Below are 14,353 nucleotides of genomic sequence, written 5' to 3'. Positions count from 1 at the left end.
GCAATATACATTCCTGGTGTCTTCATGGAAACATACATCCCTGGTGTCTACATGGCAACATACATTCCTGGTGTCTACATGGCAACATACATTCCTGGTGTCTACATGGCAACATACATCCCTGGTGTCTAACATGGCAACATACATCCCTGGTGTCTACATGGCAACATACATCCCTGGTGTCTACATGGCAACATACATTCCTGGTGTCTACATGGCAACATACATTCCTGGTGTCTACATGGCAACATACATTCCTGGTGTCTACATGGCAACATACATTCCAGGTGTCTACATGGCAACATACATTCCTGGTGTCTACATGGCAACATACATTCCTGGTGTCTACATGGCAACATACTTTCCCGGTGTCTACATGGCAACATACATTCCCGGTGTCTACATGGCAACATACATTCCCGGTGTCTACATGGCAACATACATTCCCGGTGTCTACATGGCAACATACATCCCTGGTGTCTACATGGCAACATACATCCCTGGTGTCTACATGGCAACATACATTCCTGGTGTCTACATGGCAACATACATCCCTGGTGTCTACATGGCAACATACATTCCTGGTGTCTACATGGCAACATACATTCCTGGTGTCTACATGGCAACATACATCCCTGGTGTCTACATGGCAACATACATCCCTGGTGTCTACATGGCAACATACATCCCTGGTGTCTACATGGCAACATACATCCCTGGTGTCTACATGGCAACATACATTCCTGGTGTCTACATGGCAACATACATTCCTGGTGTCTACATGGCAACATACATTCCAGGTGTCTACATGGCAACATACATTCATGGTGTCTACATGGCAACATACATTCCTGGTGTCTACATGGCAACATACATTCCTGGTGTCTACATGGCAACATACATTCCTGGTGTCTACATGGCAACATACATTCCTGATGTCTACATGGCAACATACATTCCTGGTGTCTACATGGCAACATACATTCCTGGTGTCTACATGGCAACATACATCCCTGGTGTCTACATGGCAACATACATTCCTGGTGTCTACATGGCAACATACATTCCTGGTGTCTACATGGCAATATACATTCCTGGTGTCTTCATGGAAACATACATCCCTGGTGTCTACATGGCAACATACATCCCTGGTGTCTACATGGCAACATACATTCCTGGTGTCTACATGGCAACATACATTCCTGGTGTCTACATGGCAATATACATTCCTGGTGTCTTCATGGAAACATACATCCCTGGTGTCTACATGGCAACATACATTCCTGGTGTCTACATGGCAACATACATTCCTGGTGTCTACATGGCAACATACATCCCTGGTGTCTACATGGCAACATACATCCCTGGTGTCTACATGGAAACATACATTCCTGGTGTCTACATGGCAACATACATTCCTGGTGTCTACATGGCAACATACATTCCTGGTGTCTACATGGCAACATACATTCCAGGTGTCTACATGGCAACATACATTCCTGGTGTCTACATGGCAATATACATTCCTGGTGTCTACATGGCAACATACATTCCTGGTGTCTACATGGCAACATACTTTCCCGGTGTCTACATGGCAACATACATTCCTGGTGTCTACATGGCAACATACATTCCTGGTGTCTACATGGCAACATACATCCCTGGTGTCTACATGGCAACATACATCCCTGGTGTCTACATGGCAACATACATCCCTGGTGTCTACATGGCAACATACATTCCTGGTGTCTACATGGCAACATACATTCCTGGTGTCTACATGGCAACATACATCCCTGGTGTCTACATGGCAACATACATCCCTGGTGTCTACATGGCAACATACATCCCTGGTGTCTACATGGCAACATACATTCCTGGTGTCTACATGGCAACATACATTCCTGGTGTCTACATGGCAACATACATTCCTGGTGTCTACATGGCAACATACATTCCAGGTGTCTACATGGCAACATACATTCCTGGTGTCTACATGGCAACATACATTCCTGGTGTCTACATGGCAACATACATTCCTGGTGTCTACATGGCAACATACATTCCTGGTGTCTACATGGCAACATACATTCCTGGTGTCTACATGGCAACATACATTCCAGGTGTCTACATGGCAACATACATTCCTGGTGTCTACATGGCAATATACATTCCTGGTGTCTACATGGCAACATACATTCCTGGTGTCTACATGGCAACATACTTTCCCGGTGTCTACATGGCAACATACATTCCTGGTGTCTACATGGCAACATACATTCCTGGTGTCTACATGGCAACATACATCCCTGGTGTCTACATGGCAACATACATCCCTGGTGTCTACATGGCAACATACATCCCTGGTGTCTACATGGCAACATACATTCCTGGTGTCTACATGGCAACATACATTCCTGGTGTCTACATGGCAACATACATTCCTGGTGTCTACATGGCAACATACATTCCTGGTGTCTACATGGCAACATACATCCCTGGTGTCTACATGGCAACATACATTCCTGGTGTCTACATGGCAACATACATCCCTGGTGTCTACATGGCAACATACATTCCTGGTGTCTACATGGCAACATACATTCCAGGTGTCTACATGGCAACATACATTCCTGGTGTCTACATGGCAATATACATTCCTGGTGTCTACATGGCAACATACATTCCTGGTGTCTACATGGCAACATACTTTCCCGGTGTCTACATGGCAACATACATTCCTGGTGTCTACATGGCAACATACATTCCTGGTGTCTACATGGCAACATACATCCCTGGTGTCTACATGGCAACATACATCCCTGGTGTCTACATGGCAACATACATCCCTGGTGTCTACATGGCAACATACATTCCTGGTGTCTACATGGCAACATACATCCCTGGTGTCTACATGGCAACATACATCCCTGGTGTCTACATGGCAACATACATCCCTGGTGTCTACATGGCAACATACATTCCTGGTGTCTACATGGCAACATACATTCCTGGTGTCTACATGGCAACATACATTCCAGGTGTCTACATGGCAACATACATTCATGGTGTCTACATGGCAACATACATTCCTGGTGTCTACATGGCAACATACATTCCTGGTGTCTACATGGCAACATACATTCCTGGTGTCTACATGGCAACATACATTCCTGGTGTCTACATGGCAACATACATTCCTGGTGTCTACATGGCAACATACATTCCTGGTGTCTACATGGCAACATACATTCCAGGTGTCTACATGGCAACATACATTCCTGGTGTCTACATGGCAATATACATTCCTGGTGTCTACATGGCAACATACATTCCTGGTGTCTACATGGCAACATACTTTCCCGGTGTCTACATGGCAACATACATTCCTGGTGTCTACATGGCAACATACATTCCTGGTGTCTACATGGCAACATACATCCCTGGTGTCTACATGGCAACATACATCCCTGGTGTCTACATGGCAACATACATCCCTGGTGTCTACATGGCAACATACATTCCTGGTGTCTACATGGCAACATACATTCCTGGTGTCTACATGGCAACATACATCCCTGGTGTCTACATGGCAACATACATCCCTGGTGTCTACATGGCAACATACATCCCTGGTGTCTACATGGCAACATACATTCCTGGTGTCTACATGGCAACATACATTCCAGGTGTCTACATGGCAACATACATTCATGGTGTCTACATGGCAACATACATTCCTGGTGTCTACATGGCAACATACATCCCTGGTGTTTACATGGCAACATACATTCCTGGTGTCTACATGGCAACATACATTCCTGGTGTCTACATGGCAACATACATTCCTGGTGTCTACATGGCAACATACATTCCTGGTGTCTACATGGCAACATACATTCCAGGTGTCTACATGGCAACATACATTCATGGTGTCTACATGGCAACATACATTCCTGGTGTCTACATGGCAACATACATTCCTGGTGTCTACATGGCAACATACATTCCTGGTGTCTACATGGCAACATACATTCCTGGTGTCTACATGGCAACATACATTCCTGGTGTCTACATGGCAACATACTTTCCCGGTGTCTACATGGCAACATACATCCCTGGTGTCTACATGGCAACATACATTCCTGGTGTCTACATGGCAACATACATTCCTGGTGTCTACATGGCAACATACATTCCTGGTGTCTACATGGCAACATACATCCCTGGTGTCTACATGGCAACATACATCCCTGGTGTCTACATGGCAACATACATTCCTGGTGTCTACATGGCAACATACATCCCTGGTGTCTACATGGCAACATACATCCCTGGTGTCTACATGGCAACATACATTCCTGGTGTCTACATGGCAACATACATTCCTGGTGTCTACATGGCAACATACATCCCTGGTGTCTACATGGCAACATACATCCCTGGTGTCTACATGGCAACATACATTCCTGGTGTCTACATGGCAACATACATGTGGCAAAGGCATCCTTCTATAAATACACAACAGCCAGGTTCTGATGAAGTTTCTTCAGAGGCTGAGGAGGTAGCTGAAGATTCCTCTTTAGCTATGGAGTATTCCCTGGCAGAGCCGTTCATGTGCTGCCTGTGCTCAGACTGTGTGCAGTACATGGATGTAAGGGGGCACAGCTTCCATGGAGGGTGCAACTGAAATCTGAAAAGGGGGGGGGGGGCACAGCCCTCCCCAACACTGCCCCCTAGATCCTGCCATGTCTATACCACTTTTGTATTTTCCACTATGCACAGGAATAGCACAGTGCCTGAATTTGTTTACTGGTCAGGTGTGTACCTGTTCAGTAGGCGTGGCCACATCTCCCAGTGGAGGAGGTACAGAAAGAGGGGGCGGATTGCTGAGGTTGTAAGCGCCCCCTCTAAACTTTCAAACAGCAAATGGACCATTACAGCAACCTACATGATAGATGAAGTGCATTTGCTAGAAAAAAATAAAAAAATAAAAACAAAAAGGAGGGAGGAAAGAAATAACAGCTGATTCATAATTATGGTAACATTTGTTAATTATTTAGCCTATCCCATACTTCTCTTTTAATGTCATTATGCAGGCTCTCCTATAAGATAGTGATATTTGTCTCGCTTTACAACGAGATGACTCGCATAGTTGTTAATGATAAGAGTTCAGGTGGTCCCGGACACTCAAGCTGAAGAGTAAAGGCTCGTACACACAAATCGGGCGAACATTTTCTGCCGATTTTCGTATAGTGTGTACACAACTTTCTACAGATGATTCCGAATTTTCATACGAAAATTCTCGAAGGGACAAACTCCAAAATTTTTCTCGTAAGGGAAAAAATGAAGAATTTACGTTAAATGTGTACATATGTTTTTTTCGTGCGATTTTTGTACAAGAAAAATCAGAAGAGAAAGACTGCGCATGATCAGAAACAGTAAATAACGAAATATCGGTAACCGCCCTCAGTTGAAGTCCGTGATGACAAAACGCGTCAGGGCGTGAGCACGCGGCAACCCTGCACAACGTTCGAGCGTCCTACGTCACGCCGTCAAGACTGCCGCAAACCGGGAAGTCGGATACTGAGTCACCCGGACCTTGCGATACAGTGAAGACAGCGTTTACGGCGGGAGGAGCAGGGGATTTCCTTCGGTATACATATTCTGCCTGGAAATGTTTTATCCCATGTGAGTGTGATTCTTTCTTTTTTATCAATAAATGCTTTGGTGTGGTACATGTTACGCTATGGGTCCCAATTATTTTCATTGCATGTGAGAGGATATGAGGAGGCACTGATTCCCATTTAACAAGCTGGTACCGGGACCAAAGGTGGATTGCCATTGGACAGTGGAGGATCACTGGTTTGGTTCAAAGCGCTTGACCTTTTCATTAAGGGTACGTGTTTACTACCTAGGGGAGCACGACGGTGTGGTGAAGGCTCTTGGTGGCTGTTTTGTTGGAATTGAAGGAGATTATCCTGGGTCTATTCTACACCATTCCCACTTTGTTCCATTGGATAAAGAGACTTTTTTTCACCATTGTTTGCATGACCAGCCATAATGAACATTATTGATTAAGTTCATAACTCGTTATAAATTTTAGCAATATATTCGCCGCTCTTGAAATAAGGGCGTATTACCGCTGCTAGTGCATATATGGGCTTTTGTTTATGTACACACCTTTTTTAAATAAATAACAAAAAAAGCCTTTGTCGTATGAGAATTTTCGTAAGAAAATTCTTTTATCGGTTCAGATTTCAGAAACAACGAGGAAAGTCAGACAATCGTTCGCCCGATTTTCTTATAGTGTGTACTTCACTTAAGGCTGGGTTCACACTGGGGCGGATTCAAATTCGCCCGACTTCAGCGGGGCTTGTAACGACTTCTCTAATAGAAGTCAATGCAAGTTGCCCCCAAAGTAGTGCAGGAACCTTTTTCTAAGTCGGAGCGACATGAGTTGCTCCGTTTAGAAAGGTTCCATTGCACTGAATGGAGCGTGACTTGTCAGGAGGCTAAGTCGCCTGACAAGTTGGCCCAGTGTGAACCGGGGCTTAGACTCAGATGGCAGTAATGCCTCCTGAACTATACCACTCTCTGAGATTGTTTGGCTTTTCAGAGGGCGGTGAGCATTACTGCCAGCCTGAAAAAAACGTTAAGGGAATTTGATAAGGGGTCAAAAGTACATAAAAACGGAATATTTAAAGTATTGCAAATGTCTACTTGTGACTGGTTCTCTTTAGTAACACAATCAGTACATATGTAAAATATACTATAGTAGCATTATAGCTGGGCTGGTAGTATGCGCTTTTTGCACAACTGTTAGGTAATTTCTCAATAACAGATAAACTTCTCAACTCTTTGTATAATACTTCTTGCTATTTCTATATGCTCTGCAATGCAGATCTTCCACCCATGTAACATGTTCTTCATGTATGTGCTGATACAGAACTGACTTACCAAAGTTTATTGCTTCCGGCCTTCCTGTAGATCCTCTCCATGAAGTCAGAGACGGTACCTGTGGTGAAGAAGGGGTCACAGAGCTGAGTGTATTCATTCTAGATACACGAGACTTAACTTCGGCATTCACAGCAGGGTACAAAACATCTCTAATACGACTGTAACAGGCAGCGTGTAATAATGGGATTTTTGACTTACCGTAAAATCCATTTCTCTGATGTTAATTGACGGACACAGCTCCTTGTATTCATAACCATTGGGTTATACTGCCCCTACAGGAGTCGGACACTAAGCAGAAAAAAATTCTGGCTACACCCATGGGCAGTCCCAGGGGGTATACTCCCTCTCTCTGCTAGAGCCACTCAGTAACAAGCAGGGTCAGGAGAATAATAACTCCACAGAGGGGTGGATGCTGTGTCTTATCAATGAACATCAGAGAAATGGATTTTACGGTAAATCAACAATCCCATTTTCTCTTTCGTTCACTGACGAACACAGCTCCTGGTATTCATAACCATTGGGACATTCCAAAGCAGTGTTAAACATGAGGAGTGGGAACAAGCAAAAAAATCCCAAGGCTATACATTACCCAACCAGGCAAAAGGGGCTCAACCAAACAATTGGAGCCCACCTGAAAAAACAATACACTCTCAAAAGAGGATCAGGTCTTCTTAAACAGCAGCCTGTAAAACCTTGCGGCCAAAGGAAGCACCCGCAGATGCCAACACATCCACTTTACAGAACTTGGTAAAAGTGTGCACCGACGACCAGGTGGCCGCCTTGTAAACCTGCGTCACTGACGCCTGATGACGGAAGTCCCAGGAGGCACTGAGCACCTGAGTAGAGCATGCCTTGACAGGTAAAGGAGGAACCTGACCCCTGATGGAATAGGCCTGAACCACCGTCTGTCTGATCCATCTGGAAATGGTTGCAGAGGAAGCAGACAACCCTTTTTGAGGTCCATCCGTGAGCACAAATAGAGTGTGACTTCCTGAAAGACTCCGTAGCTGTCAGGTACACCAATTACTCAGACCACATCCAAGGCATGCCAAGCATTTTCCTTCAGATGTTTAGGCCTGGGACACAGGGAAGGCAACACAAGGTCTTCATTTAAATGAAAATCAGAGACAACCTTTGGAAGGAACGACGGACAGCGGCGAAGAACCGCCTTATCCCTGTGACTCACCAGGTAAAACGAACGACAGGATAACGCCGCCAGTTCCTACACCCTGAGCACAGAAGTGATAGCCCCTAAAAAAGCCACCTTCTGAGACAACGTAAGCAGGGGAATATCCCGAATATTTTCAAAAGGAGGCTTCTGCAAAGCTGAAAGCACCAAATTAAGATCCCAAGGTGGCAATGGAGCTCACACTGGAGGAACCTAATGTAGGACACCCTGAAAAAAGGTACGAACCAGATAGTGTGTGGCGAAAGGTCGTTGGAAGAGGACCACCAAAGCCGACACCTGGCCCTTGATGGTACTCAAGGCCAATTTCTGCTCAACCCCCCGTTGAAGGAAGGTTAAGATCTGAGCCACTGAAAAGGAGAGAGGAGGAACCCAAAGAGACTCACACAAAGCAATGTATGTCTTCCACGTACGATGGTAGATCTTCCTAGAAGTAGATTTCCTAGCTCTCAACAGGGTGGGATTTACCGACTCAGACAAACCCCTATCCTTCAGCACCTGGCGTTCAACAGCCAAGCCGTCAAAGCCAGTGACTGTGAAGCAGGATACAAGATCGGCCCTTGGGACAGAAGATCCTCCCTGAGAGGAAGCTTTCAATGAAGGTTGGCGACCTGCCGCAACAGATCGGCATACCAAGCCCGGCGAGGCCAGTCCGGAGCCACTAAGATGACTGGAATCTCCTGTGCCTCGATCCTGCATAGAAGTCTGGGCAGAAGATTGAGAGGAGGGAAGGCGTAAATCAGCCGATACTGACCCAACAAGGCCACCAGCACATCTGTGGCATCCGCCAGAGGATCCGTTGACCAAGCCACAAACATCTGCACCTTTTTGTTGAGCCGAGACGCCAACAGATCTACCACGGGAGTGTCCCATCGGAGACACAGCTGATAAAACACCTCCGGATGAAGGGACCACTCCCCTTTGTCCAACGCTTGCCGACTTTGATAATACACCTGCCAATTTTCCACCCCAGGAATGTGTACGGCAGAAAGGGCTGGAACGAACCGTTTTGCCCACCTTTGAATGCCTGCTACCGCCAGAGCCGCCAGGACACTTCTTGGGCCCCCTTGATGATTGACATACGCCACGGCCATGGCATTGTCTGATTGAATGTGCACCGGACAACCCTGAAGACGATGCATCCAATGATCCAGACACAGTCTGATCACTCAGAGTTCCAAGACATTGATTGGTAGTCTGGACTATTCCAGCTTCCAGATCCCCTGAGCAGAATTTATGCTGAGGATGCTTCCCCACCCGGAAAGGCTGGCATCCGTAGTGACTACTGTCCAATACAAGGGGAGGAAGGATTTTCTTAGCCGGAGAAAGAAGCCACCATATTAAGGACTCCCTCATTCCCCAACTCAGCCGGATCTGGTTGTCCAGAGACTGCGGATTCTTGTTCCATTTGGCCAGAATCTCCCTTTGCAGGGACCTTGTATGGAACTGTTCAAACAGAACCGCCTCAAAGATAGAAACCATCAGGCCCAGCACACGCATGCAAGTCTGGAGGGACGACCATCTGTTGGACAGCAGGAGACGAATAGCAGCCTGCAATTTCTGGAGTTTGTTCAGAGGAAGGAGCACTCTGGCTAAGTCTGAGTCCAGAGTCAGGACCCGGATAGTTCAGCTTCATGGACAGAACCAGAGCAGACTTCTGAAAGTTCCAAATCCAGCCGAACTCCCGCAGAGTCAGGATTTTGATGTCTAGGTTGTCCGCCAGAGCAGAGGGAGACTCTGCTCGCAGGAGTTTGCCCAAGTAGCCACAAACTAAAAATGCTCCTCTCCCACAGCTAAGCGGAGAAAATGCTGGTGACTGGCACCTATTGGAATGTGAAGGTAGGCATTCTTGATATCAATAGAGGCGAGGAAATCCCCCTGACGCAGGGATGCCACCATTGTTCGAAATGGGGGGCTGTCGGCCAGGAGGAACGCTGCAACTCGGGCCGAGACCGGGTCGTATGCGACCTCGCGAGGCGTTTAACTCGCAGGACAGCCCCTGTCCAGTGGAGCTATGTCGCGGCCGACCTAGCGAGGAGCTGAGGTCTTTGCGCGCTCGCTAGCCAGACTGGGGTGACCATTGGATCTAGATTATCCAGCCCGTTGCCTGTCCAGAAGTTGATTATAGATCTCACAGGAAAAATCCAGGAGGAAAAAATGTATTAAAAAAAAAATGTTGCCATGCCCAAAGATCCCAGCAAGGAATTAGGAGTGCCTATAGCAGAGAGAGGGAGTATACCCCCTGGGATTGCCCATGAATGTAGCCAGAATTTTTTTCTGCCTAGTGTCCTACTCCTGTAGGGGGCAGTATAACCCAATGGTTATGAATACCAGGAGCTGTGTCTGTCAATGAATGAAAGAGAAATGGTTCAAATGGGACCACGGCCTTGTCTGCTCTCAAAGAATGTTTAATCATTAGGAGCCTCCAGGGCCCAGAATATGAAGGAATATTTATTACACCTCTTACAAATCACAGAATTCTGAGAATGCGGGACAGGCAATGTTCTGCTTCATAACTTGGACAGAATAATCTGTGTCGCCAGAGACTGGAAGGCATAGCAAGGATGGCAAAGGCGCCTACATGCATCTTGATTCTGGAAGTAGGATCATCTTGTCTGCCAAGAATAGGATTGTGAGACTTGTACTGAGAGAAGTGCGTGGGCCACCACTATCAAAAAAGCCAGTAGTGTTGCCCTCGGATTTTAATACTTTGCAAGTCAGAAAAAGCATGCAGCCGCTAAATTCAGGACAGAACGCATGATTAACAGAATAGCTGGTAAAGTTGGGCAATTTTTTCATGTGACAACACTGAAGAAATTACACTGTGCTACAATGTAAAGTAGTGAGTGTACAGCTTGTATCAGTGTAAACCTGCCGGCAATGTTTATGTAATATTTTAGGGTATATATGATTTGGAAAACCAATAGATTATCTGTGCAGTATTGTCCTTTCACAGGGTTGCTGATATAGAAAGCTAAAAACATAGAGAACACTGAGGACATATTGGGTTAATCAGGAAGGAAGTTTGGAGGAAATTTCTCCATAATGGTGAACGGTCCCTCTGGCTATTTTAAGTCTCTCTCATTATTAACTTATAATTTCCCGATTTGGGTCATCCCTGAAGAGGAATTGGCTAGATAAGAACAAAACACAGACATATTCAACTGCATTTAATTAGCCAAAGCAGACTTTGCTCCTTACAATTAAATGAACTCGGTGGAATCTTATATTTTTTCACAGTTTAATTGCTCCGAAGCCGGCAACGGGAGATTAAAAAGCCAAGTCAGGAACAGGTGCTCCCTGATCCATGTAATTGATGACTTAACCCTTATGTTTCCAGACTCCAACATGTTGTGTTACGTGAGCCTTACATTAAAGCAGCAGAGACAAAGGACTGCATGCAGTGGTTATGTTTAGGTCTGCAACTGACAATCTCTAAGAGCCCTCAAAAGTATGCATTCAAAAGTACTTGCCTTTAAATCCTAAGATATTTTCTATACTTCTGCACTGTGTTTCCGCTAAAGTTTGAAAAGTCCTGCATGCTGCATCCTTAAAAAGCACACCAAAGATGCCCCTTCTTCTGAAGTCAATAGTAAATGAACGAAAAAGGCACCAAAAACACACCCAGGGTTCGAATTTAGGGATTACTATGCTGGTTAAGGAGTGGGCACCTGCCGGCGTCCTTAACAACCAGTAAATAGCTGATTGTTAAGGAGCCGACACATGCTGGTGTCCTTAACAACCAGTAAATAGGTGATTGTTAAGGAGCCGGCACATACTGGTGTCCTTAACAACCAGTAAATAGCTCAACAATCAGCGGGGATGAAAACAATGCCCCCACCCCCTGTACAGCCTCCTGCCCCCACTAGTGCTCATCAGTAGAGCCAGCTGTGGATCTTATCTGGCCTTCGCCCATCTCCTCCCCTCAGATTCTGCTGGCCTGTCCTGCCCTGTCTCTCAGCCTCCTCCCCCTCCGGTGGTAGCATTGCTCCTGCACAAGTGGAGCCTGAGCATGCAGACCCCTGGGGGAGGCATTATCACTGGTTGTTTAGGATGCTGGCAGGTTCCAAATCCTTAACAACCACCTAATGACATCCTTAACAACCAATGAATAGCCGGTTGTTAAAGTGATTGTAAATTTTCTTTTAAAAAAAAACAAACATGTCATACTTACCTGCCCTGTGCAGTGGTTTTGCACAGGGCAGTCTGGATCCTCCTCTTCACTGCTCCTGGCCCCTCCCTCCTGTCGAGTGGCCCCACAGCAAGCAGCTTGCTATGGGGGCACCCGAACCGAGCTGCAGCTCCGTGTGTCCATTCAGACATGGAGCTGCCGTTCAACCCTGCCCCCTCTCTCCCCTGATTGGCTAACTGACTTTGACTGACAGCTGCTGGAGCCAATGGCGTTGATGCTGTGTCAGTCCACCCAGGTGGGGTAATGGTGATAGTCACTTCATCACTCAAGGACTGTAGCGATGGTAGCTAGTACAGAAGCTTTATAAAAAGGCCCCAAATACAGGTTGTTTTGCACAGTATAAGGAACACATGAGAGTCACTTACAATAATCAGGCATGTTTATGGATACTTTTAGCTGTGACACTCACCTTCTTTCGTTATAAAATGGGGCCCTTCCCGCTTTATTAGTATGCTGAGTAGGATGGCCTGGGAAGCCAAACAAGTGCAGTCCTAAGAAAAAGACAGAAGAGAGTATAAGGCCCTAGTGCCCAAGCTGCAGCCGTTTGGTATATGATGTGCGGCCTTCAGACAGCAGCAGAGTAGAGGAAACATTGATTAGGGTAATAACATTGAGCTCTACTGCAGACACAAGCCTACTCAACTCCCTCTTCTTGACCTGATGGCACTTGCCATGGCAGTTTTGGTTGCGCGGAGCCCAGAAAGAATGACAGGAGCATGCATGGGGTGGGGCCAGCAGTTACCAGGGATTTTTGGAAGCGATCAGGCAACTGCCCAGCCCCGTATTGCTTCCATCTGCAAGTCGGCTGGTCAGATATACACACAGTCTCGGTGGTTGAGTGTAAAACCTCCACAGGCTCTATGTAGGTGGCAGTGACATGGTAAAGTCTAGGGAGGGGGGTAGGGGCCCTACGTTTCTTTTTTAATTAGGTGGAGTAGCAAATTAGCGACCAGAATAGGGTTGACAGGTCCAAACCGCATGACAAGTCGCACCCTATTGTCGACAATCGAACTGTTTAGATCGGTGCGACGCTGACTTTGCTGTGCCGCACTATTTAGAAAAAGTATTACCTGCACTACTTCTGGCGATTTCAGGTATGACTTGTATAAACATATGTATATGAAGTTGCAAAGACAATGGGGCTTTGAAATCGTGTGAATTCAAGTGAAGTCATACAGTTTAAAAGTCTCATTTGGTGTGACCGGGGGCTAATGCAGCGAAAGCTGCTGCTGCCACTGAAGCAAAGACACTGCCTAACCAGGCCTACTAAAGGCATAGTAAAATCGAAGAAAGGGGCCGCACTCTATGGAAATCCCACTGGTAATTTTACTGTGTATAGCTGGTTTTAGACACAGTCCCCGCTCTGAGGCCACACCCCTCTGACATGTTTCGCCCCTCCGAGGGCTTAATCATACCTCACCTATACCCAACAAGCAAGCATCCCAGTGTCAGTTCATAGAACACCCATATATACTGGGCCTAAGCAGGAGGTCCAGCTGTGTGTTGTCTGGATCCAGGAAATGCTAACTGTGACGGTACTCACCGTCACTGGGAGTGAAAGACAGATACTTAATGGTTTGGATTGCTTCAAGTGGGACAGTAATATTTGTCAACAATATCTCTCAAGAAATATGAAGATTTAATCCCACTTTACACCGTGAAACCTATAGCCTGTTGCCATGAAGTCTGTGGCTTCTAAATAATCATAGCAATACGTAGATGTGTATTCCATGTACTTCAATGTAGGAGACGGACAGACTGTCATTGGCAGTCTTTTCCTATTGTCTGTTTTGAGGTGGGATGTGGATTGTGTTAAGTCTGCCTGTCCCATTGTTAAATGTTAATGAGCCCATATTGTTCTGTCCAGATGCTAGATAATTAGTTCAGGTTAATTCGGTTTCTGTATACAATTTCATCTGCATATGATAATGTAATCAGGTAACCCCGGACATGTGTGTGGTGTTTTGATCAGGAGGGGGATGTGCTCATGTGTGTATAAATTGAGTGTGAAACTG

The 14,353-nt window shown here is 46.0% G+C and overlaps 1 protein-coding gene across 4 annotated transcripts in view; it reads right to left on the bottom strand.

Annotated features, from left to right (window-relative positions):
- Positions 1–14,353, bottom strand: part of PHKB (phosphorylase kinase regulatory subunit beta) — a 415,971-nt gene that overhangs the window by 57,228 nt on the left and 344,390 nt on the right. For all 4 annotated transcript variants that reach the window (XM_082269952.1, XM_082269953.1, XM_082269954.1 and 1 more), the window contains 2 exons: positions 12,748–12,829; positions 6,961–7,018 (listed from right to left, as the gene is read on the bottom strand). In XM_082269952.1, coding sequence (XP_082126078.1) covers positions 6,961–7,018; positions 12,748–12,829 — 140 coding nt within the window. The remainder of the gene's footprint in view (positions 1–6,960; positions 7,019–12,747; positions 12,830–14,353) is intronic.

Source organism: Pelophylax lessonae, assembly GCF_965119305.1.
Source record: "Pelophylax lessonae genome assembly, chromosome: 10".
In the NCBI taxonomy this organism is placed as follows: Eukaryota; Metazoa; Chordata; class Amphibia; order Anura; family Ranidae; genus Pelophylax; species Pelophylax lessonae.
The sequence above is the reverse complement of the archived record's forward strand: the minus strand, read 5'-3'. Positions and strand labels throughout refer to the sequence as shown.